The 26,538-nt window shown below is 37.5% G+C and overlaps 1 protein-coding gene across 1 annotated transcript in view; it reads right to left on the reverse strand.

Annotated features, from left to right (window-relative positions):
• SPEF2 (sperm flagellar 2) overlaps positions 1-26,538 on the reverse strand; it is a 2,540,087-nt gene that overhangs the window by 894,780 nt on the left and 1,618,769 nt on the right. The window contains exon 21 of the mRNA XM_044069998.1: positions 10,579-10,713. Within this exon, the coding sequence (XP_043925933.1) occupies positions 10,579-10,713 (135 nt within the window). The remainder of the gene's footprint in view (positions 1-10,578; positions 10,714-26,538) is intronic.

Here is a 26,538-nt window from a genome sequence, read left to right on the forward strand (position 1 = left end):
CTGAAGCCTGAGGTCCGTGTGGAGAGTGATACTACATCTGAATATTTAGAAGTTTATAAATTTGTTGAATAATCTGACTCATAAAATGAATACCTCTATCTGACTGAATACAACATGGTACCCCAAAATGGGGTATAAGCTCATACAAAATCTTCTTGACCACTAAGGCCGCATCATTTTGATGCATGAGTATGCTTCTACCTAACAACAGAAAACATCAGTCAAAACTAGTACATATTTAAACCTTGCACACAATGGTAATTCTATGAAGTCACACTGTCTACAACAAAAAGGTCCCCACAGCTTTTTAATATGCTGTGCGGAAATAGTCACAAATTTAGAAACATTAAATTGAAGACATATATTACATGTTTGTACAAGATGCTGAACATCTTCTGAAGCATAAGGGGCATACCAGTCAGCCAAAAGCTGTCTTATTAAAGCATTTTTTCCCAGATGGGAAGGCAAATGATATGCCTGTGCCAACTGCGGTAAAAGAGTTTGATATGCTACCTTCCATCCAGACAGCACCAAAGTGAGACTGGGGAACAACAGCAGCTGTCACAGATCCATCTTACCCTTTCAGGGTCATCAGCTTGGTTCTGAAAAGACAACACCTCCTGCAAAGTTACAGATACATTTTCAACTTAAAGAAGCTGCAAAAAAGAAGCCTGAACAGTATTTAATAAAGCAGCTTGCCTTGCCACTCTATCGGCAAAGATATTTCCCACTGAAACATACGAAGTATCTGACTTATGAGCGGCACATTTAGCGATAGCTATTTCCTTTGGGAGAAGCAGGGCATCTAATAACTCATTTACACAAACTGCATTTTTAATTTTTGTCCCTGCAGAGGTCAAATAACCTCTTTCTCTCCAAAGGTTTCTGAGATCATGAACCACTCCACAAATGTATCTGGAATTACTGTACACCATAACAGTCTTTCCCTGTGCTAGCCTGCAAACTTCAGTGATAGCTACTAATTCAACTACTTGAGCTGAAATATTTCCCTGCACTTGTCCAGTCAATAATACTTGATCAATACTACAGATTGCAAAAGCAGCTGTCAATTGTCCATCTTCCCTTCTGATGCATGCATGATCCATTGACAAACAAAATTAAGTCAGGGCTCTGTAGAGGAGTATCTCAGAGATCAGGTCTAGGAGGAAGCACCTTGTTAACAACAAAAACACAATCATGAAGTTCACCTTCATCAACAGTATAGATAAGAGAGGTTGGATTCAAGGGAGGGAATCTAATAATTTGCAAAGAAGGACAATTAAGTAGAGGTAGCTCATATATGGAAAATCTAGAGGCAGAAAGATATTGTGTTTTAGTCTTTAATCTTCTTCTTCTAGCTTTTCCCAGTTAGGGGTCACCATAGCGGATCACCTGTCCGCTCATAATTGACAATGGAGTCTTTACGGTGTCGAGGTACCAGCCCATGGCCCAACCTTCCACAGAAGGCACACACATGCACACACTCACACCTAGGGCCAATTTAGAGTGTCCAATCCACCTACAGCATGTCTTTGGGATGTGGGAGGAAACTCACGTGACCACAGGGAGGACACGCAGACTCCGCACAGAAGGCACCCCAGCCGAGGATCGAACCGGAGAACCTCTTGCTGTGAGGTGGCAACGCTAACCTCTGCACCACAATGACCACCTGTGTTTTAGTCTTTAATAACAACACATTATCAGCATGTAGAACTGCATAAAAATATCATGACCCAGAGTAATATCAACTAACCGGGCAGTTGCGGCTACAGCTGAAAGGCAAGGGAAAAGTGTGGCTGCCACTGGATCAAGATTTGTACTGTAATAAACAACTGGTCTAAAGCCATCATTTTTTTTTCTGTGCTAATAATCCTAATGCTACCTTGTTGGGTTCGCAAAAGAAAAGAAAGAATACTTTAGAATAGTCTGGCAGCCCTAATGCTGGGGGATTTGAAAGAAGGGATTTCAACTGAGTAAAAGCTTGTTCATTGCATGGTTGCTATGGAAGGGGCTCGGGGGTGTCCTTTTTCAATAGTTCTAGTAAAGGTTTAATTATTTCAGCATAGTTGGATATCCACTGTCTACAACAGCCTGCTAAACCATAAATGCATTAAGTTGTTTTAGAGTAGTAGGCCTTGGTGCTGTTTGCATAGTTCCAATGTGAGAGGGCAAAATGTGTTGTGCATTTTCAGATTAGATGTCCTAAATACTGGACTTGTGGATGCCAAAGCTGATGCTTAGATTGGTTTACTTTAAATCTTAACTCAGCTAGTTTAGCTAACAAGAAAACAGTATCAGTCTGACAGTCAGCGAAAGAATTAGATGCTATGAGAAGATCATCTATGTACTGTACTAAAGTACACCCACAAGGTAACTGTATTTTTTTCTAATTGCTTTTTCATTTCTCTTGAAAATAAGGTGGCTGATTCTATATATCCTTGGGGTAAGCATGTCCATGTGTATTACTGTCCTCTGTATGTAAATGCAAATACTATCAGTGTGTATTGGGATAGACAAGAAAGCTGAGGAAATATCAATAACTGAAAAGGTGGTAGCAGAAGGGAGAAGTGAGATAAGAATAGTTCCTGGGATAGGTACTACAGGAAAACCTGGCACAACTACTGTATTCATAACTCTCACATCATGGACAAATCTATAAGTTTCTTTGGTTTCTTTACTGACAAAATGGGTATATTACAAGGACTTCTATTAGAAATAATTATGCCTTATTGCAGCAATGCTGAAATAACTGGTTCAATTCCTGCTTCTGCTCCTGAGAAAGAGGATACTGTGCTACCATGGGCAAAGGTTCATGGGGTTTCAAAGTAATTTGTACTGCTGTAGTATCTCTAATAAGTTCTATCTCATTTTCATGGGCTGTCTAACTGTGAAGGAACTGTATTTAGTAATTCTACATCTGATGGCTGTACAGGTTCTGTGTCATTAAGGAAAGGAAAGACCATTTCTTCATGTGAAACACCTGCAACAGTACATATCTGCATCACAGGCGGCTCATTGGAAACATGTAAATATATTTCATCCGGTGTACAGAATATTGTATATTGCAATTTACAGAGAAGATCCCTACCTAAAAGATTAAGGAGTGTAGGGATTCTAACGAGGAAAACATGTTGGTCTGTCAGTGGTCCAAACGGAATGGGGACTGAAACTCTCTTGGGATAGTCTAAAGAGACTCCTGACACCCCAACTCCTCTCACTGAGTTGGGGGACAAAGGGAGATTCCAGAAGCATTTAATGTTGATTTAGTAGCTCCTGCACCTATTAGAAAGGGAATATTACTTTCTTGAATGTTAATGTTAATGAATGGCCCTTTCTGATGTACAGGTATGAAAGAAAAAAACTGTCATTACTATTTATGGCTATCCGATTTATCTTGTTGCCAAACTGGTGGTTGCCAAGGAGTGTTCCATGCAGGAGGCTGTTGCCTCACATTTTGGTGGCCATTTTGCTGACCTTGTGATGGCAGCTGATTATCAAATGGATTGTTAGACTGCATTAGCTTGTCTAATGGCTGCAGGAAAAGGCAACTGTCCCTTCAATGACCATTTTGGTCGTAATTAAAACACCAATTTGAATATGATCCCTGTTCCTGTCCTTGTGAATTAGGGATATTATTAAAATTCTGAGGAAATGGTCTTGATTCTGAGAAAACCTAAATCTATTACATCCTCCTCTTCCTCCTCTAGCTTTTCCTCTATTTCTGGTAAACTGTTGGAGCTGTAAGTTTAATAATTTTTCTAGTCGCTCTTCTTGTTGCTCTCATTCTTTACAAATAATGGTGTCTGCTAAATATTGAACCTGATTAACAAGTTCACAAAGCACCAAACATGGCCACGTTAAGCAAACCTTTTTTAGCTCTCAAATGGGGGCAATACACCATTGACTAAATCAGCTGAGAGACCACTTTCTGCTGGACCATCGGTAGGTTCTGTATAACCTCAGAAGGCTTCAAAGGCATCTGTCATATGTCAGAAATAAGATTCAATTGACTCATCCTCTCTTTGTTTGACTGTCTTTATCTGGGACCAGTTAGGTACCGGTAGACATACTGCAGTAATAGCCTGTAATAAATGAGTTCTAGCTGCCTGAAAAGCCTCTACATCTGTATGTTGGGGAATAGGGTTTGGTATATTAGCATGATCCTAAATATGTTTAAATAGATCAGGTGGAATGGATGTGTCCATCACTGCTCTGAGATCCTCTAAAGCAGGATTTTGTAACTGAGCATGCCCTTTTAAGATTCTTGTATATTTTGCTGGATTTGTTCTGAGTGATGGGAGGGTGTCCAAAATAGTTTGGAAATTAACCGTAGACCAAGGGCGGACCACAATTATAGTGGACAATGCTGCTTCATCTCTGCCATGTGCTTGGTTCGGGACTTGTCACAAAGGATGTAGATGGGTGGTTGGAGTAACTATAATATCTCCCTCTTCCTCCAGGAAGGAATGAGAATAGTCTTTATTTGGATTAAATTCATGAGGACCAAAATAACCATCCTCATCTATAATTATTAGGAATTGAGTGACAAATTTACATTATCATAGTTTTTGTTGTCTAGGAAAAGAAGATAATACCCCTTTGTACATTGTCTCAGAAAGTTAATAAACATTTGATGCAATTTAGACAGGTTACAGTCTGAAACAGAGGAAGAGGAAGACGTTTTAGGTTGGCTAGAGGAATGAGGCGACTGAGGAGGTTGAGTTGTTTGGCTAGTGGAGGTGGATGACTCAGAAGGTTGCCTTTCTTGAGAAGGTGGTGAATTAATAATCTCTGAGAGGGAAGAAGAGATAGCAGAATCTTGCTGGTCAGGGATAGATGATAGTGCATTGTAAGGCAGCGGAGGTGTGGTGAGCAAAACTAAGCAGTTGTCATTAGACAACTCGCCAAGGCTAAGTTATAATTTCTGTAGTTCCCAAAGGGAATAGAGCTCATAACCAACCTGTGCCTGACAATCAGAATGCTGTAGATGATTAACCATCTTATTGGCCACTTGTTTTAAGTTTAACTGTGTTATGTTTCAAACTACGAACTATAGAATCTTTTTCTCTATCTTTAGATTCTACCTGTCATGCATTAAAGGCTGACCAGTAGCTGGCAGGGACTTTATTACTTTTTTCTCTAATCTCCTTTTTATCCAAGTAGAGACAATGAACTTTGTTACAATTTTGAGACATATGTCTTGCAGAAATGCCATACTCCAGTTCTTTTAAAGTACCCACATTCACTCTCATTGTAAAGAACACTTACAATGTTAATACAAAAAAAAAAAAAGATATCCCACTCGCATACTAACACACATGCATATAAACCTATACTTACTTGTAGAAACCACAAAGTCTGCCAATGACTGAAGTTTATTTTATTATGGTTGTACCTTATCAGATGGTGCCTTAAAAAACTCAGATTTTTTCAAACTGCCTGGAAATGCTTCTACAAAAAATCACTTTACTGGGCCCTTTGACAGTTTAACTGTATCTCTCTTTGGAACTTGGCTAAAAAAAGTGTCAATGAAAGTGAAACTGCAAGTGAAAACGAATAATTATTTTTTTAAAGGTTTTGAAAAAATGTATGACAATATATTTAAAGTGTAAAAGATAAAATAAAAAAATGGCTTCAGATCAAAAAATACCAAAACACACACTTTATTGAGAAACAAACACAACTGGTAAGTGCTTTCATTCTAACAAGAACTTCATCAGACTAAGTTGCATATAAAATACATGATCCATATATACTTAAAATAAAAATCACATAACATATCCGTTGCAATGATTTAACTCTTTCCTCCTTATAACTCCTTATAACAATTAAAACATTTTCTCTGTCATTAATCCTTGGATAGACACAGATATTAAGCCTTACCTGCCAACAATACTCTTTTCAGTCTAATTCATCTTCTGTATCCCATCTGGAATCATAATTTAAAACTTGATCGATTACAGAAAACAGCTGTCTGATTAGGATGATTTAAAACTGCATGTTTCACCAGTGCATTACTTAATTATTTTTTTCTTTATAGCTCTCAAATGCTCACACACCCTAAAATAACCCCGTAATAGTCCTCCCTATATAAAAGGTGGAACAAAGCCCACAAATAGCTATATATACTACACATCTAGATTTAAAATCAAACTTATAGAGTAAATCAATGGGATAATTCTTCACCTCTAGAAAAGCTTTATCTCCTACTAATACATGCCTGCATTGATTACAGCTCCCACATGTGAACATCCCTCAAGAAATACCCCTACTTTTGTAAAATATGTTTTATGATATGAGTGTGATGCTTTCTCAGCATCAAATGAGGGATTGTAAAAGGATAAAATGAAATGGCATGTGTCCCAGAAGATTAATGTATATGTTTGCCACAGCATAAATGGAAACATGAAAAAGTACAGAATGTTAAGTTTCATTTTCTGAGCCTGAAGCAGCATTCTTTCTAAATCACATGGTAAAAACAAACGTATTCCATACTAAGCTAAATATGAAAGATAAGAAATTCAGATCTATTTTTACTAAACATGACATATTTCTATCTGATATTTAGTAATGCTCTAAAGAATAAACTGTATAATAAACTGTATTAGTTAATATGACTCCATTGGATGCTAGCAGTTGCATAATTGATAAAGTTTACTACTTTGTTAAAGTTTTCTTATAAAAAGAGTAAGAAGTTTCTTTTTACCATGTGATTTAGAAAGAATGCTGCCTGAGGCTCAGGAAATGAAACTTAACATTCTGTACTTTTCCATGTTTCCGCTTATGCTGTTGCAAACACATACACTAACCTTCTAGGACACATGCAATTTAATTTTAACCCTTTGCACTATCCTGTCTCAATCCTTATAAAAAGGTCAATCCATGAATCCCTTTCATTGGAAAAAGTCACACATTATCCTTCTGCACAAAGGATAAAATTCAACAAACATTACAAACTTTAGACCTATAGCAATCATATACCCCGCCCTCCAAAATACTTGAAAAATGTATTAAAAAAATTGCTAAACTATCTCCTGCAGGATGAACTCCTGTCCTCACTGCACTTCTAACCTATATAGATACTGTCAATAAAGCTAGGGATATCAGCAAATTAGCCTCTTTCTTATTTCTAGACTTGTCTAAAGCCTTCAACACAGTTTGTCACAACAAATTTCTAGTTCAGATGTCCTCATTACGTCTCTCTCAGTCCACCCTTGTATGGTTCAAAAGCTACCTATCCAATAGGTATCAGTCATTAAAATGGAACTCCACTCTCCAAACCTCCCAATCAACACCAGTGTACCACAAGGCTCTATATTTGGTCACCTCCTCTTTAACATGCTCACCATCACCCTCCACACACCTACACAACAGGTCTCCCTAATACAATATACAGATGACTTCACACTCAATTGCACAGACAATGTGGCACACCTCCAAAAAACTACTCAAGAAGCACTAACAGTGACTGAAATATGGCTTTGTAACTCACAACTTATGCTCAACCCTAACAAACAAAACAAAAAACAAAAATCAAACAATAAAAGGTGGCACCCTGTATGGCTGCAGCTATGTCAGCTCGTTCTAGAGATACGTATATTCTGCCTTCTTTTACACAAAAATCATGAAAAAATTAGTTAATGCACTTCCAATTGAAGGTCCAATAACTTATAGTAGACAGAAGTTACTAGAAATTAAACAGTCGACATTTACATGGTGCTGGTTGTATGCCGTGAAGTCTGAGGAGTATCTGGGGCCTACTACTTGCACGGATCTACAATAGCTGTGTATTTTAACTCTTCACACTCTAAAGTACCTGCAACTGGTAGAAGAATGTTCTGGAATATGCTGGACAAGGAAAAAGAGAAAGAGATGTCACAGAACAAGGAAAAGAGGATGCAGAGCAAGTACTGATGTAAAGTTAAAAGCAAAACCCTACAGGCCTGTACTACCAACTATACTGGTGGCTAATGCGAGATCACTGGATAGCAAAACGGATTACTTGAGACTGGAACTCTCCAACAAGAACAAGGCAAGAAATACTTGCTTATTTTTGATTACTGAGACATAGCTGCATGACAAGATAAATGATAGTGCAGTAAACCTAGAAAGTTTTACACTATTTCACGCAGACAGAAAAACATATACTGTGTGGAAAGGCCATTGGAGATGGAGTCTACATCTATGCTAAAAAAAGATGTTGCAGCAACTGTGAAATCATACTATCACACTGCTGTGAAAACTTAGAGTTCCTGTCCATTAAATGTAGACCATTTTACTTAGCCAGGGATCTGAACTGGGTCAGTGTAATAGTGAACACTGGTGTATATCCAACCTAGTCCTAATACCACTGATGCTCTAAATAAACTATGCAATCACATTAGAGAGTACATGTGGTAGCAGGTAACTTTAATAAAGCAGACCTGAAAGACATACTCTCACACTACCATCAGTATGTGGACATTCCTACAAGAGGTGATATCCTGGACAAGAAAGTGCACCAATGCCTCCACTTTTTGAGAAGGCTGAAGAAAGCTATGCTTCCTCCTCATATCCTCTCCACCTTCTATAGAGTTGCAGTAGACAGCATCCTCACCTGCAACCTCACAGTGCAGTTTGTAAACTGCACAGTTACAGAAAGGAAGGCATTACAGAGAGTGGTCAGGGTCGCAGAGAAGGTAACGGGTTCCAGTCTTCCATCCATACAACAACTTTATTCTGCAAAAAGCATCCAAAGGACCAGCAAAATAATACAGGACACCATGCATCATGTGCATGGACTGTTAAAGCACCTGGCATCAGGCAGAAGATATTGTAGAATCTGCTGCAGGACTACAAGATTCAAAAACAGTTTCTACCCTACAGTGATTAGATTCCTGAACTCGGGCATTAGTCCCAGAGGTCTATACACATAATAAGTCAATATTTATTTGTGCAAAATATACTTCTATAAATTCCAAGCAAGTGCAATATTTATTTATTATATCCACAGGCAGTGTTATGTAACCCTCTCAGTACAATATTAGACAAATAACTTAGGCATTGTTCAATCTGTACTGTGTTTTGTATTACTTTAAATGGGGTAGTTAATTTAACGCAGGGGAGGGTATTCTTCGTATTTGAGTGTTGGTAAATGTCACTGCTCTTTCTTATATGTATTGGAAGTAGTATTGTATTTGTTAGTTATGTTTATTCATCTACTTGTATGTGTTGTTTTACTTTCCTTTGTAATCTCAAGAATTGAGCTGATGCACAAAATTTCATTTAGGCTGCACGTGCGTAGTTCTAAATGACAATAAAGTTTACTTTGACTTTTCCAAATCCATCTCCCATGAAAAAAAAATATTGTCCTCTCTCTCTTGATAATACAACCACTGAAGTCACTTTTCATAGCAAATTATTGTGGATGAGGGTGGATGGTAGTTTTAAATTTGACCTGCATATACAAAACTGCATAAAAAACTCATCAAAATCTAGGAATGCTTTATAGAGCCAAAAACTTTCTTACCAACGCATTTAAAGCTACACTTTCCACTACTTATCTCCTCCACACACTTCCTTAAGATATTCCAATCCTTAACCTTCAGACATCACAAAAATCAAAACTTGAACAACGCAATAACAAAGTTGCTAAATTTGCAGCAAATACCCCTTTCAGAGCTCACCACTGTATAGCACTAAAACGCCTAAAATGCTTAGAATTACTGTATCAACTAACATATACACAGCTTCTTAAAACCTATAAAATTATCCAGAATCCATATGCTTGTCCAGCACTAAATAATATTCTACTAAGCTATGTTCCTATTTGGTGATTATGATCCACTGACCAAAATCTCCTGCCTGTCCACAAACCTATCAAATCTGCTGGGCATTGTCTGTACCCGTACTATGTTGCTAAGACCTGGAACTCCTTATCTCTACCCATCAGGTCAGTACTCTGCCTCCCATCCTTCAAAACCATTCTGAAAGACTTCTTAGCCAAAAGCTGGCTCTGTTATTGCTCAGCACCCTAAATGTGGACAAATACTTGTTCATACCTTACATCTCCTTACCCTTCCTCCTTCAGTCACTTTCTTACTTCTGTCAGTTTCTCTCCAACTTTCTCACCCAGAGAGTGGACACATTTATGTGGCATGAGGCTGTACAGACAATGTTTAACAAATGCTTTATTGGGGGGGGGCATAATGGCATTACAGATCATATTATTTACAGAAACCATTTTTTCTCGACTAACTCCAGCAGATGAGTACAAAAGTGAGGCCATAGAATGCATTTATCTTTCAGTGTCATAGCAGTGATAGCATAAACAGTACCTGGAATGCTGAGTAGAAAGAGAGCTTGTTTCCATAAACTGTTAATGCAGTATCTTACTAAAGGAAGAATTAATTCAATTCTTAATAGTGCACCGATAAGTCTCTTAATTAGTGATATGCCTGTCACTAGAACAAACAATGCTTGAGTTTTCTTTCTTTGAGAACAGCATCACTGGTTGTTGGGGAAAAACTGCTCTAATAATCAAGACAGTCAGTCTTTGCCAGATAAATAAATCTGTCAAATGCAACTTACATTCCTTACCCTCATGCTGAAGTGCAGCAAAGAATTCCTTATACATTTTTTGTCTGATTTCTTGTTTCTTTTGTATTGCAAGCATTTCCTCATTGGTCGGAGCAGGAGCAGATGGCTGAGGAGCAGGTGCTGGTGAAGAACTTCCTAGAAATAAATGAATAATTGAAATGCTTTATCATTTAAAAATGTAATTTGACTTGTCATAACACCTGTGGCTGTTATCATGAACCAAGGAAATAAATTAAATTGTGTATTTCTCTGAAAGTTTTTAAATATGAAACTTTAGATATGAAAATGACTGAGAATCTGTGCTTCAATATGGAACTCTCTACCCCAGTACTGGAGACATGTCCTTACCTGCCATCACTGACAATGTAACTAAGAAAACTGCTGAAAATAAAGCTGTCACTTGCTTCACATTCTAGTCCTAACACAATTATGACTAGACACTAGCGTTGTCACCTCACAATAAGACATTGTCTTGTTCGATTCTCAGCTAGACTGTCTTCTGTGTAGAGACATGCGTGAATGGGCGTACCTTCGTTGAAGGTTGTGTGTCAGGGCTGGCAACTCGGCACGTAAAAATCTACTGCCAATCATTAGCAGACTGGAGTTCCGCTGTGGCGACCCCTAACTGGGAAAAGCCGAAAAGACACAACTATATCCATTTGCAAGTGAAGTACAAAATTTTTAGGATCTGTTAAAACTGTCTGTAAGCACATATACTCAATCCTTTTGTTGATATGAATTACATCAAATGGGTAATTTCAGTCAATTTTTAGATGAAATTCTGGATCAGTTGGATGAAGAAAGCATCTTCATTCAACTATGCTACAGTGACCTTGGAGTAGGATATTATATTTAGAGGATAAAGCCCTCTGTATTGGAGATATGCAGGATTTGTGCAAAAAGAAAGCACATTTTTGTCTAATTTTCTGTTTGATCAGATATGGCTCTCAATATATTTTAAATAAAACCTGCATTCAATTAAATTCCACTTGAAAATTGACATATACACTGCAAGCATATAAAGGGACTTTTAACAGTTTTATTGATGCCAGTGACTGATACCAAGTTGGCTGCTAGCTAGCACTCAATATGTATGTATGCAAATATGTTGACTTCTAAATAACCTTATACAAGCTAGGTACTGTTCTGTTATTATTAAATGCAGGACAAAGTTTTCTGTCTTATGTTCTGCACTGTTTCAGGACAAGCTATAAGGGGTATATTCTGGTTTGTGCCAATTACCCAGATAGCAAGTAATTTATTTCACAAAAATGATTTGCTGCTATAATTGAGATGATTCTTTGGTGATGTCTTCCTGGTGCCTAAACATGTCCTATATTTTTTTAAAACTAAAGGTTATTGTTAATTTTTAGAAATCTGACAACTGATTTTTGCAAACATGAAATACATTTTATGTGGATATCTTCTACAGTTATATGCAAGCATCTTACACTACCAGGAGTATTTTCCCACAACCAAAATAGCCATGTTTAATGTCCGTTGATCAGACTGCCCAGTTCAGTTGCTACCATTGTCTCTTTCTTTCTGTCTTTCCTTTTTATTCTCAGACTCCCTCAGATAACCTGCACCACTAAGCTGGGAGGTTAGTCTTCTGTGCTGTGAACTACTTATGTATCAGAGGTAGACCTCATAGATTAATGGGAAAGTTCAAGATCTTGATTATGACCAGAGGTAACAGATAAATCATCAGTAAGTCAATAGCCACAACTCTGGCCAGTCAGGATATCTTATAGGAAGTCAATTAATTTTATTTTACTTCTACTCCTGTGATGGTAAGATCTACACTGATACCATACTGCTATTGCTAACAGATGCCTCCAGAATACTTACTTACCAATGAATGTCATATTTCCAGTATCTCTCAGCTTCAGTTACTGACAAAGAGGGAGCAGACCTGGCCTAATAAATCACTTCTGTTACTTAGGGCTAAGGTGTCCCTAAGGAACATATTCTCCAACATTTTTAGACAGTATAAAATGGCATGTAAATGTTCAGAATTCAGACACAAAATGGTGAGGCACCAAATAACAATACTAGGAAAGATGGCATGAAAAGATGCTAAATATAGCTACATTTTATTTGCTAAAACAATAGGCAAATACAACAGTATTCTGGAGTTAATATCATTGTGAAAAAGCTCATGTTTAGTAATACTTCACACTTGCATTTCAATCTATCACTTGTAAGGATGTTTACTGTGCCCTCAGTCTCCAACTGAAAATATTTATTTATAACTAGTATATTCCCATTCTTATCTCACCATAGTGAAGTATTCACTAGTGTCTAGTGAGCTCTCTGTTTACTTGATTTTTTTCATGGACTATGATTCATTTCTACTTACATATCTAAAATACATATCTGGGGATTTAGAAATAACACTACCACTGGTAGCAAGAGCTGGGGTAAAAAGGTAATGTTTACATTATACAGGAATTTGCAGTCCAGAGACATATTAGCAACAATGAGGAAAAGCCTCAGTGTTGGCTAATTTACATGTCTCCAAATCACCATTAAATACCATAAGTGCAAATAAGCACTTTCCTGTGGTAGTTAACACTGGTGGTCCATGCATTGCTTTGGCACAGGCTTCCCCTCATTAACTCTCACACACACATACACACACACCCACACACACACACACACACACACACACACACACACACACACACACACACACACACACACACACACACACACACACACACACACACACACACACTCATGTACTTCTTACCTCTCCCTGAGTTGACAGAGCATTTCCAATGTTGCTTCCTACGTTTTTGTCACTGCCTTCTTAAATCATGGATTATTACAGTCACACATTATTGTCAATTAATACGGTTTCATTCTTCTGAATGTTTACAAAATACATGGTGATGCAAGCCCTGTTGCTATATTAATTATATACATGAGTTCAAGTCATAATTAAAGTACTGTCCCTGGTATTTGTCGCTTGTCTGGTCAGGATAAAACAAACAGTTGTGTGTACGGTTCAAGCAGCTTTATTATACAGAAACAAATCAGGATTAAGGCTTAGTAACTTAAACTTAAATAAACTTATAAATAGACTGACTACTACACTCATACATGTTAACACTCTAGCTGTTCTCTCAAAATGGCACTGCTAACTGCACGTGTTCACTATTTATGAGAACGTGCCTACACTTGGAAATGCTTCTTAAAGTTGCAACACACGCTCTATTCTACATCCTCTCTCTTAGAAAAATATGTCATACACTAAAATGGCAATATTCATTGATACACAATTATACAGAAATGATCCTTTAACATGCAATAATACAGAACTAATTCTTTGAGATGCAATCATACAAAACTAAACACATAAAACAATCATGTCTAGGTTGCTGTGTATTTTACACTAGGTCTAGAAATACAACCTGATCATGTAACATAAAAATCAGAATTGGATCTAGCAATGGGGACTGCCTTTAAGGAATGTTCAACTTTAGGGACCTCTGGGACATCATCAGGAATGGGAATAGGTACTGAGACATGTTCTTCAATATGAACATTATCTGGGTTGCTATGAGATCTAGAGTCTGCATTACAGATGTGATGCTGTGATATCAATTCAGGCACCAGAAGAAGGTGCCTGCAGTTTCTCCTGTATTTTATACCCTCAGATTCCGCTAAGGAGGATCTCTGCTCGGCACATATACCTCTCACTTGACCAATTCAATCAAAGACTTTCGCTGCTTACATCCTCACCATCTCTCCTTCTTTCAGTGAACAAAGAAATCTGCTTATTTTATCATAGCTGGACTTCTGAAAGGTACACTTCTTAAACAGTTGGGCTTTGATTGCTTGGTTGTTTTTAGCATTAGGCTCCAACAAACTAGAACTGATAGGCAATGTTGTTCTGGTTTGCGTAGATAGAAGTCTCTGAGCTGGCAAGCCACGTAGGTTGTCACAGGTTATATTTAAGAGATTAAGAAATTCAAGAAGACATACAGTATTGTCACACTCTGTACTGCATGTTCAGCCAGGCCATTTGACTGTGGGTATTCCGGACTGCTAGTAATATGGATAAAGTCCCATTCTTTTGCAAATTTCTGAAATAATTGACTGGTAAACTGGGCCCTATTGTCAGAAATAACTTTGTATGGAATACCATGGACTGAGAAATGACATTTCAGCTTAGTAATAACAGTGCTGGATGTTAAGTTAGGTAGCAAATCAATCTCAAACCAGTTCAAATAAGAGTCTACTAACACTAAGTAATATTGACTGTTTCACTCAGATATGTCAGTGGCTACTGTTGACCAAGGTAGTAAAGGAATCTGGCTTAGATGAAGCGGCTCCTTTTGCAAATGCAGTTTAGTACTATTGCATACTGAACAAGATGAAAGCACTTTATCAATGTCTTTTCACAGAGAAGGCCAAAATACTAGTCCTCTAACCCTTCTTTTGGTAGCTTTGGAACCTGGGAGCTACGATGCAAAATCTGAATGTATTCATGTGAGGAAGTAGGAACAATAACCTTAGGACCTTTGAAAATTATGCCATCTTCCATCAGCATCTCATCTCTTTTAGGAAAATAAGGTTGTACTCCTGGTGGTGCACAAGACTGCTGTGATGGCCATCCAACACTGATGAAGTGGTTGAGCTTCTGCAAAATTGGATCAGTCTTTGTATGATGTCTCAGCTCATCAAGTCTCGTGGTAGAAAAATTACACACTTCCATGACATCAAAGTCAAAATTCTCTGCATCAAGCTGTTCTGTGGAATTTCTGGAGATCTGGATAAGGTATCAGCCAGATAAAGAAGTTTGCCTTTTGTATAGCTCATTTTGAAGTTGTAGTTTTGCAATCTGAGCATCAGTCTTTGTAGTCTTGCTGGAGCTGTGTGCATAAGCTTCTTTGAAATAGTGACTAGAGGTTGATGATAAGACTCGATTTGGATAGCTCGGTCATAAATATAATAATGTAACTTTGAACATGTGAACACAATTCCCAAAAGTTCCTTCTCAACTTCAGCATACGGCATTTCAGTTTGGGTAAGAGTTCTAGATGCATAGGAAACTGGTCTGCCCTCTTGAAGAATAACTGCACCAAGACCGAACTTTGAAGCGTCACGGGAAAGAATTACTGGTTTGTGGACATCATAGTATCTCAATGTAGGTGGATTGGCATGTTTTGCTGTTTCAAGTTATCAAATGTTCTCTGGTGCTGTTCCAGCCATGACCAGGCAACATTTATGTGTGTCAGCTCTTTTAAAGCCACTGATAACTCCCCAAAGACAGGTATAACCTTGCCCAAATAGTTAACCATGCCAAGGAAATGCTGTAGGGCTTAGACATTGTCTGGAGCTGGCATCTCAAGAATGGCTGTTTGTTTGAAAGGGTCTGGTCGTAAGTCTGTACTGGTAAACAAATGACCTACATAAGTAACTTCTGGTAGCCTGAATTTACATTTCAGAGGCTTCAGCTTCGAGTTCACTTCAAGCGCTTTGTTCAGAACTTTTCTGAGGTTTCTTTCATGCTATGCTGCTCCACTACCTCCAACTAGTAAATCATCCACTATTATACCACACGGATAACCCGAGAAAATTTGCTCCATTGCACGCTGAAAGACTTCACTGGCAGAATTTACTCCAAAAGGTATTCTGAGAAATCTGTATCTACCAAATGGAGTATTGAATGTAGTCAGTAGTGAAGATCTGCGATCAAGTATTACTTGCCAAAATTAACTCTTTACATCCAAGACAGAAAAAACAGTGGTACTTGGCATGAGGGTGGCAACCTCCTCGACTGTACACATGGGATGATGAGGTCTCTTTAATGTTTTGTTCAAGTCTCTTGGGTCAATGCATATTCTGATTTCATCTGAGCTTTTCTTGAGCAACTACCATAGAAAACACCCACTCAGTTTGTTCTGTGACTGGACAAATCACACCTTGCAGCACCATCTTATCTTTGTCCTGCATAGATACTGGAACTCTCATCACTGGTCTAATCACTGGGTCTACTTTCATCGAATACACAACTGGAAGTTTGCCTAGTTGTCATCGAAAACATCAGCATACTTTCAGAAAATAGCATCAGTGAATCTGGAACTAGGACATGTGCTTACATGATGAACTTCCTTGGTAAAAGAAAGTAGTTTAATTCTTAAACTGTTTCTGAGACCTAATAATGACTGCACAGTTCTTCTGGCCATAGCTCTCTACCTTCCATCTCCTAAATGAGGACCTCTGCCTCTCATAATGTGGAACAAATGGGTAAAATGTGGAACACCTCCCAACACCTTACTACCAACTTCAACTAGAAAGGTCACTGGATGATTAACATGTGCTACTTTAAACCTGTTAAAAGCTCTTTTGGTGAGTTAATATGATTCAATACTATTTACCATCAATATCAGTTAAAAACATTCCTAATACTGAATGTGTGACAAACCCTTTCAATGTGGAACTTTAAGGAACATGGACTTTTTAAGAATCACATTGAGGAACATTCCTCATAATAAGATAAACTTGAGAGGTATGCTTCTGACTACACAGAATTGCAAGCTGTAACTGTTTCCAGCCTAATAGCATGAAAGCACTACTGAGCCATGGGTTTGAATTTCTTCACCTCCATAAGCAACAAGCTTCACACAATTAGCCAAATTAAGTTGTTTACCAGCTCTTACTCTAGCAAATGTTTCTGCTGACAGAACAATACACTTTGAACCAGTGTCTACTTTGAGCTGCGTGAGTTTACAATTGATCAGGAAAGTACAAAACACTTCATTTTTTGCCATCAAATCTACTGCATTAATCCTTCCACTTACCACTGATACACCATCTACATAGAAAGTAAGGCTGCAGCTTTCTACATGATCAACTTGTTTTTTTGAGTGACCTTTCTTAATAACTGAATGAGGCTTGCTTGATTTACAAAACTTTTGAAAGTGGTTCCATTTTTTACACTTGTGGGATTGCTGACCAAATGCTAAGCATTCCTTTCTCTTAGACATGATTAGCACCACAATTACAACAGTTAACAATAAAACTTGACTTGGGTTTTGCTGACTCACCCTTATACTGCACTGAGCATATCCATTTTGCAGAGGTAGTCTTAGAACTTGCTGGAAAGTTACTGGTTCTCCCGGGCAGCTGCCATGTGCTTAGTCCTGTTTCTGCTAACCACGTGCTGCATGCTGTTTATGCATGCTCTAGAGGCTGCTGAAACCATGCTCTTATAACTTGCAAGCATACTTGTGAGCCTTTCTGTGAGCTCATGGATCTGACAAATCTCTGTAGCTTTGCTCAATGATAAATCACTGTCACAAAGCTAAATCTTTCTCACTGCAGCATTATTAACACCACAGACAAGCCTGTCCTTTATCAACTCATCTTTCATATCACCAAATCTGCACATTTTAGCTTTATTTCTCAAGTCAGTGATATAACCTGCAAAAATTTCTCCTGGCTTTTGGTCTCTTGTATAAAATAGGTGCCTCTCTATTGTAACATTTGTTTGGGGTTCTCAGAATTTACATTTCAAGCACTCGGGATCCTCTCTTGATTCAGTACAATAATACGGTGGTTTCCCCCTCTCCTGCATATACTGGTGGTGCATACACAAATTAACTCTCTCTTTCAATGGCTTCTGACCCCACTAAGTTAAGCAAAATAAATGACTCGTATGTGCATCTTTGTCAGAAACAGCTGCTTGTATGAAAATGTCATATTCCTGCTCAAATACTCTCCAATTCTCTGCAATATTATGATCAAACACAAGTTGACTGGGTCTGTGAAATGTCTCTTCCAATACAACACACAGTGAAGGTGCCCAAAATCATGTACAAACACACACACCAATATATATGCCAGAAATTTATGCCAGAACTTGTAACTATGCCCAGTAGCACAACAGACTCTTTGAAACAAATGTACTTTGCTAAATAAGTCTCCATAGCACAAGAACACTTTAAAATCATTGTACTTTGTGAAACCACCCTTTATCAGTGTAAGAAACACTTTCTGTACGCAGCACAAGAAACTCAGAGTAAGAAACACTTCAAAATGAATGCACTTTGCAAATGAACTGTATAAAGCAAAATAAACTTTTCAAAATGGTTGTACTTTGCAAATAACTCTGTACAGTGTAAGAAACACCTTGAAATGGCAGCACTCTGTGAATAAATGTATGCAGCACAAGAAACTTTCCAAAATGGCTTTACATTGACTGCACTTTGCAAAATATCTGTACTTTGCACATAGTAAACTCTAAAATAATTGCACTGTAATAAAGCACAAACTGCAAACACTTTGCACACTCTGAGATACTTTGAACAACTCTGGTTATGCTTTCAATGGCTTCTTTCAATGTGAAATAGTATTTCATGCTAAAATACGGTTGTTTACTAAAAACATGCAGTTACCTTGCTTTTATAAGTTTATTTTGCCCTTTTAATATACTCGTTATACCCAGTTAACCTCTTATCATACTCATTATACTTTTCTTATGCTTGTTCTACTTTAAACATGCTTGTCATGTAAATCAGAGGTAACTCAGAACTCAATATAAGTATATCTAATAATTTTAACAAATATCATGGTTTTGAAGACTTTATTTAATTAACAATGTGTTTTGGCCTTTCGTTTGATTAATAATACTTTTTGTGCTACTCGTTTGATTAATAATGCATTTTGTACTTTACAAACCCTCCATATCATTTTCTTTGCAAAATAAATCATTTGTCCAAGTTTTGATTACCTGAAGTTTGTTTTTGGCATTTTTTAATTGTTTGAGCACTGTATCACCCAACCTACTGAATATACCTTCTCCATCAAATCTGCACCTCATGGCTTGAAGAAGTTGCACTCTCAATCCCACTTCTGACACCATGTCACTCATCTGGTCAAGATAAAACAGATGAACAGTTGTGTGTTTGGTTCAAGCAGCTTTATTATACACAAACACATCAAGCTTAAGGCTTAGTAACTTAAACTCTAATAAATTTATAAACAGACACTACTACACTCATACATGTTAACACTCTGGCTGTTCTCCCAAAATGGCACTGCTGCCTGCACCTGCTCACTGTTTATATGCATGTGCTTACACTTGGAAATGTTCTTAAAGTTACAGCATATGGTCTGTTCTATAGTGCTGTCTAATGTTCCCCCCTGCTTCAACCTTTAGCCTCCACTCACACAGACTGTGTAAAATGACATCCCTCTCAAGTGTCTGTCCCTGATTTTACAAGACACTCCTGCTGTTGCCACTTATAGGTGTCTGTCCCACTTAATTTATGAATTGTTTAATGAATAATGCCAGAGATGAGAGTTTCACTTTTAGAGTAACTGATGAGTTACCGTAGTGGATTCATCTTGCTGTTGTCTGTGTCAAGGAAGTGGGGTGTAAAACCTTTTTACTCCTGTTATTTTAATTTGTTCTTTTTTTAACACTAGTCAATATTGTACAGGATCCTGCTAGCTAGAGGTGGTGTAATGGACTAATATCATTTGTGCAAGATGTGAAGGTACAGAGTTTGAATATTTTATAGTGCCTTTAGGGCAAACTATAATTAGTAATCCTTGGTGTTGAGTGTTCCCCATCCCACATTTTCTTACTACAGAACTTTATTCTTTTATTTTTTAAGTTCCTTTAAGGCATGCTATAAAGAGTTATCTATGGTGTCTCCCCTACAATGTTGCAGAATTTGATCATTAGTTTAGGGGATTGTGGAGATATGACAGCACCATTCACACATTCATGCTTACATACATACACACACACACACACACACACACACACACACACACACACACACACACACACACACACACACACACACACACACACACACTTCCACTGCACTGAAAGATACACTCACCCATTCACCAATACACCCATAAACATACACATAAAACCTACCCTATCTCCTAACAACCCCCTACTGTGACCTCTCAGGCAGACACACTCACACATGCAGCCTTACACATCCACATATGCAAACACTTCTTAACACTACCTGTCTGCTAAACTTCCCAGTATTTATCTCTAATGTGATGAGTGAGCACAAGCTTTTGGCTGTGTTCGTTAACACAAGTAACTGTGTTACCTTAGTCAGGCAGAGCACATGGCTAATTAGCGGGTTCCTATCGATTCACCAACAGTACTTTTTTGAGTGTTGTATGATCGACAGGAAAGGAGGAAAATAAGGGGGTGGGGGAGGCCCTCACATATGGGGGGTGCAGGGGTACTTGCTCTCTAAAAACTTACCTTCCAGGTTTGGACAAACTCATTTAGATGTTTTCACATTGATAGTACAGCATTCAATGAAAGTACTGTTGATGGATCAAAATGTATCCCTAACTGGCATTGGTTGCTCCCCTGAATGCCTCATTAGCATTTAGCATGGGCACAGAAACAGAGCACTGAAGTGCTGCACATTTTTATGCTAAAACACCATTGTAGGGCTGTCTCTGAACTGGAAATAGTTGCTGTAAGGTGTACATCTCATGTAATAATAATGCCATAATTCCTTCACTATAAAAACAATATAAACCATCATTAAAAATACTTCTTTCTAAACTCAAGCCCTCTTCCCTCGCTGCTAACCAACTATCTAGTGAATTGTACCATTACTGAGCAATATATCCGTAAACTCTGGAAGGTATCTTATACAATCCCCCTTCACAAAGGTAGTACCTCCAATGACTTCACACACTATAGGCCAATCGCTATTCTTTCACCCATAGCTAAGATCCTTGAAAAATGTATTCATACTCAACTCTTTGACTAGTTTCAAAGCAACAAACTCCTATATAGATCCCAGCATGGCTTTCATCCAAAACACTGTACTATGACTTCCCTTAGTAATTTTACCAACTAAATCAACCAGTATATAAACAATGGCTAGCAAGTCTCTTCTAGCCTCAATAAACTGTTCTCAATCTTCCCTCTCCTGGTTCATCAGCTATTTATATGAAAGCCAACAGGCAGTTAAATGGCAAAATGAACTCTTCACCCTACTACCTCTTTCAGTAGGTGTACCACAAGACTCAATCTTTGGCCCACTACTTTTCTCTGTTTTTACCAATAAACTCTATATGGCCACTCAACATTTAACCATAGTTCAATATGCAGATGACTCCTCCCTCATTTGTTCAGCTCCCTCTCTATAGGAACTACATCAAAAAACCCAGCAATCCTTCCTAGACATCAAAACATTTCTTTCTGGCTCCCAACTTGCACTCAACCCAAATAAAACAAAACTCATGCTCTTCACCAGCAGTAAAACTTCAAAACTCCTTCCACCCCTCACTATCTACTCTTCATATAAAACTGTAATAGAACCTACTGAACACACAAACTCCTAGGGGTCACAACTGACAACAGTCTCAAATTCAATAAGCACCTAGCTCTATCAAAAAGGTCCACTTTAAGTTAGGTTCACTCTACAGACTTAAACCATTCTTAACTGACACTACCAGGCAGTCCATCTCCAGAACTCACCTACTCTCTGTCCTCTTATACTCCTCACCAATATTCACCAATCTGAGAAAAACAGACCTAAGTAAACTGGAATCCTGTTACAATAAAACAGCCAGGTTCGCTACAAACCTTCCCTATAGATCACACCACTGCATAGCTCTACACCAACTAAAATGGTTGGAACTACCTAAGCTCCTATCCTTCTATCGACTAACTTACACACATTCCATCCTTAACCAACATGATAACTGCCCAACACTCAAGGACTTTGTTCAACCACACTGCAACAGCAGATCACTAAGATCTTCTAGCAAACTCTTACTGAAAGTAATTAAATCCAGTAACAGCCACAGTGATTCCCTGCTCTCATACAAAATGTTTAAGTGCTGGAACTCTTTGCCTCAAAATATACTTAATACTACCAACAGCCCTAAATTCAAACTGCTACTTAAGGAACACCTTACCAACACTTGGTTATGCTCTTGTGCCAATCCTAACTAACTGTCTTCCCTCTTTATCTTCCTCCCATGCCATGCCTTCTCATTCTGACATCCTCATCTACCAACCTCTACCCAGCTTCCTCCTTTTCTGCCTATCACCACTATCTATCACTGTTACATCAAGTATTATCTATGTAAAATCAGACTTCATCCCCATTTTCACTTGCTGATGCTTTACTCTGTTGTTCTGTTCTCTACTCTCATTTTGCAAAAAGTTTACTAAACTCATGAATTAACAACTATCTTTTTATGTCATGTAAAACTTATATAGTATGTTGCCTGAGTTAATCACCCTCCATATGTTATTTTTATTATAGCTTAAATATGGTACTGCTCTGCTTTATCTTATTGTTTTTCATTAATGTAATGGTATTTATGTAATGGAGCCTCTCTCCACTGTTCTTGTTCACCACTGCAATTTGTTTTAGTTATAAGAAATTGTATCTATGTAATGGAGCTTTTCTCCCCAGGCCTCGGCTGAAAATGGAACATTGGTTCAGTTGGACTTTCCCAGTAAACAAATGTAAAATAAAACAAATAAATAAATAGACCTCACTGTAACCTTTCTGAATCCAGCATATTGTTTCCTTTTATTATTACCCTACACAGGTATTTGTATTCCACTTTTAAGTGCAGCCCACTTATCCCTGTTTCTTTTAATGTCTCCACTGGCTTTCTTTGCAGTGTTTTATTCTAGGAGTCCTATATCTAAACTTGCCACATTTTTCTGCAATTTGTTTTGCAAATCACGCAAGCTCATTTCCCTTTTTGCCTGAATTCATTTGCATGATGTAAACTACTATTATTCTTTTTTCTGGCTACGTATACTTCCTTCATTGTTATTCCTTCCATTTGTGACATTAGACTGCTTAGTTATCCTAGAGCTACACACTTGATGCTTAAAATCTATCACATAGTTCTTCAAGAACTGATATTTGCTACATGTTATATGATAGTAAAGCCTTAAAGATGGGGTATGAGTTATCTTATGTTATACGATAGTGAAGCATTAAAGATGGGGCATGAGTTATCTTGGTACAGCAGGCAAAGGGCAGCTAACATAATTTTTACATGTTTTTTTATTTATTTATTTTTTTATTCTGAAGTCAGCATAAACTTAATTTTAATACCCCATTTCAGCTTCTTTAGGTGCAATTATTTCATTTGTACATTACTTGTACTGATTAAATAATTACCTTTCAACGTTCCCTTAAAATGAATGGGAATTAAAACTTAGAAGTAAGATATCATGTTATGTATTATCATGGCTGCTCATTCCCCCCACACAGTAAGAAGACATGGCAAGCCAATCCATGTTCTTTTATGTGACGTAAGCACTTGAGACTGGTTGCTCTGAGCAGCTGATTTCAGTGCTTAATTGAAGATCTCTAGTCATTTGTAGATGTGGTTTTCAGAGAAGATTTTTTTTTTTACGTGCAGGTATTTTTATTTTCTCAGATACTGTCAGGACATAAAATATACACTTTTTGCATTCATTAAAGTACGCACTGCCCAAAATAGTGATCATTCCCTTTTTTCAATTTTTACAGAGATTCATTGTGGGGGTTGGGCTTACAATGACAGTGGCAAGTTGAAGTATATTACTGTGACTTTTTACTGGTAAATGGTCACTCAAATGGCCTGCTTGGTGTGTATGTAAGAATCAAGTTTAATGCACTTCTGTGTTTATTATACTTCTTTAACCTTTGCCATTATCAGAAACTATAAGTGCATAAAGGTTATATGCGAAAACAAAGAGCAATTACATGATAAAGCAATAACCAACGAAGTGGTGTGGTATACTGAAGATTTACCCATGGTTGGTGTGGTTTAATCACAAGGGCGAAGCCATCATTTCATTCATTTTCATCACAATCAAAAATCATATATGTATAGCTATCAGCTATCTGTATCTGTCTGGAGAGGCAGTCCATGTATGTGAAAGCAAAGAGTACTTAATATGGCCACTGTTTGTCAGATGGACTGCATGTATCAAAGAATAAAAAATTAAAACATATTAGTCTACTGTGTCTTCATTTTTTCACAATGAGACATCAAATGTATACATAGAAAGAGGCTATATTTTTAGGAGGCAGGCTATGTGTGAAAGCCATTGGGAATTACATAATTACTTATATTAATTCTTTGGGGGAGTAGTGCATGTGAGCATCATATTTCTGTGATTTCCTCACAGTCAAAGAAAGTGCACACTATCATGAGAGGCACATTCCACTGGGGTTGTGTGTATGTAAAGGGTCTGGAGTTAGTGTTTGTTGTAGTTTAGAAACCAAATGTAGAGACAAATTCTGTTTTGACTTTCAATTTGTTACTGTATAATTATAATTTCACAGCACCCTGATGCAAATGCCTTTAGCATCATTTCACAACAAGCATGCATTTTTACTTTTTCTCATATATAATGTAATCATACATATATTTTGCTTTCATAACAAAAGTACTGAGCCCACTGTTTAGCTGACAATGAGAGTAATGTGTTCCAGTACTTGAAAATATAATAAACAAAAATGTAAAAGGGAATGCATCACCAGGAAGTTTAATCTGACACTCATTTTTTTTAAATACAGGTTTTCTACTACCTCTACCCCTAAAATCACAAAAATATTTTTTTTATGAAAAATGCCAAACTGTTTCAGAAATATAACCCTGTACTGATAATCTCTACCAATATGCCTGAATAGCTATTAGAGTATACCAGAATGCCAAGTTTTATTTTACTAGGGTTTCTATAAGTATAAAGATAGAACTTCTGATCAGGGTCGTGGGATGTAGCCTGTGTCTGGAATACAACTTTACAATGATAGCAATATACCAGCCTTTGTCTAGAATTCAGCTTTATCAAAGTACAGCTGCCTAGAATACATCTTTACCATGATATCAGTTTAATACTTTCCCAGGAATTTTTTTATTTCTAAATTAGAGTGCCATGTTTCCTAATCCATGGTATGAAGCAGCCAAAGGTTTGGGTTCAAGTTCAGCATGAAGGCCGTCTATTACCCAGTTTAAACACAACCTAGACCAGTGGATAGGGAAAAGGAAATTTATGCCTGGCCTGGCACCCATGTCCCTTATTAACAGAGATAGCGTATAAATGCCTGGCCTTCAATGCTCTATTTGAATATAATAAAAAAAACTAAAATGGAAGGTAGCTGGAATAAGTTAAGTTCACAACGTTAGCTGGAATGAAGTAAGTCCACAACAATATAAAATCCACTGTTTAATGAACAAAGGTGAGTGCTTTTGCCATGGTCAACATTGCTTCCTCAGACAAATAATTAACAGACAGTTAATACTTATATATAGCATACCAAATTCAAACCCATGTCTCTTATTAGCAAAGATAGCTTAGAAATCCCTGGCCCTCAATGTTCTATTTGAATACATGACATCATTATTGTTTTGGGAAAACTTTGCTAGGCTTAGAAAGCCCCTAGGGTCATTAGCCTAGTAACAATCTATGAAGCTATGAATGTATGAGCTGAATTGAAATACTTGAAGGTTGGGATTACCATTTTTGACATATGACATCTGTTTAGAATGCAAAAAACAGCACTTTTTCAGAATATATACTCACTAAGACATCATTATATCAAAATTAAATATCATAAATTTTCCAGAAAAAAATGTTTATGTTTTAAAGTATCATGGAATAAATTCCATATTATGAATTAACAAAAGTAGTTGGGTCAGATTTTGTTTTATTATATTTGCATTTGTTTTCGGGGCAGAGCACTGATCTCCATGATCTTTTTCAGACTCAGCCTGGGAGCATTGTTTGGTTAAGTGACTTTCTCAGAGTCACACAGTTAGGCAATGGAGGATGAGGAAATCAAACTTTGCAACACTGGACCACAGGAAACAGCTTGTCTCCTTAATCCTCTAAGCCAACGGACACACCCAAATTCAGTACCAAACTATATTCATGTCTTTTGGGCCAGAATTAAAGTCTTCAGTTCACTGTATAACTTA

This window comes from Protopterus annectens, chromosome 1.part0 (genome assembly GCF_019279795.1).
Source record: "Protopterus annectens isolate FY-2018-M chromosome 1.part0, PAN1.0, whole genome shotgun sequence".
NCBI classification, from domain to species: Eukaryota; Metazoa; Chordata; order Ceratodontiformes; family Protopteridae; genus Protopterus; species Protopterus annectens.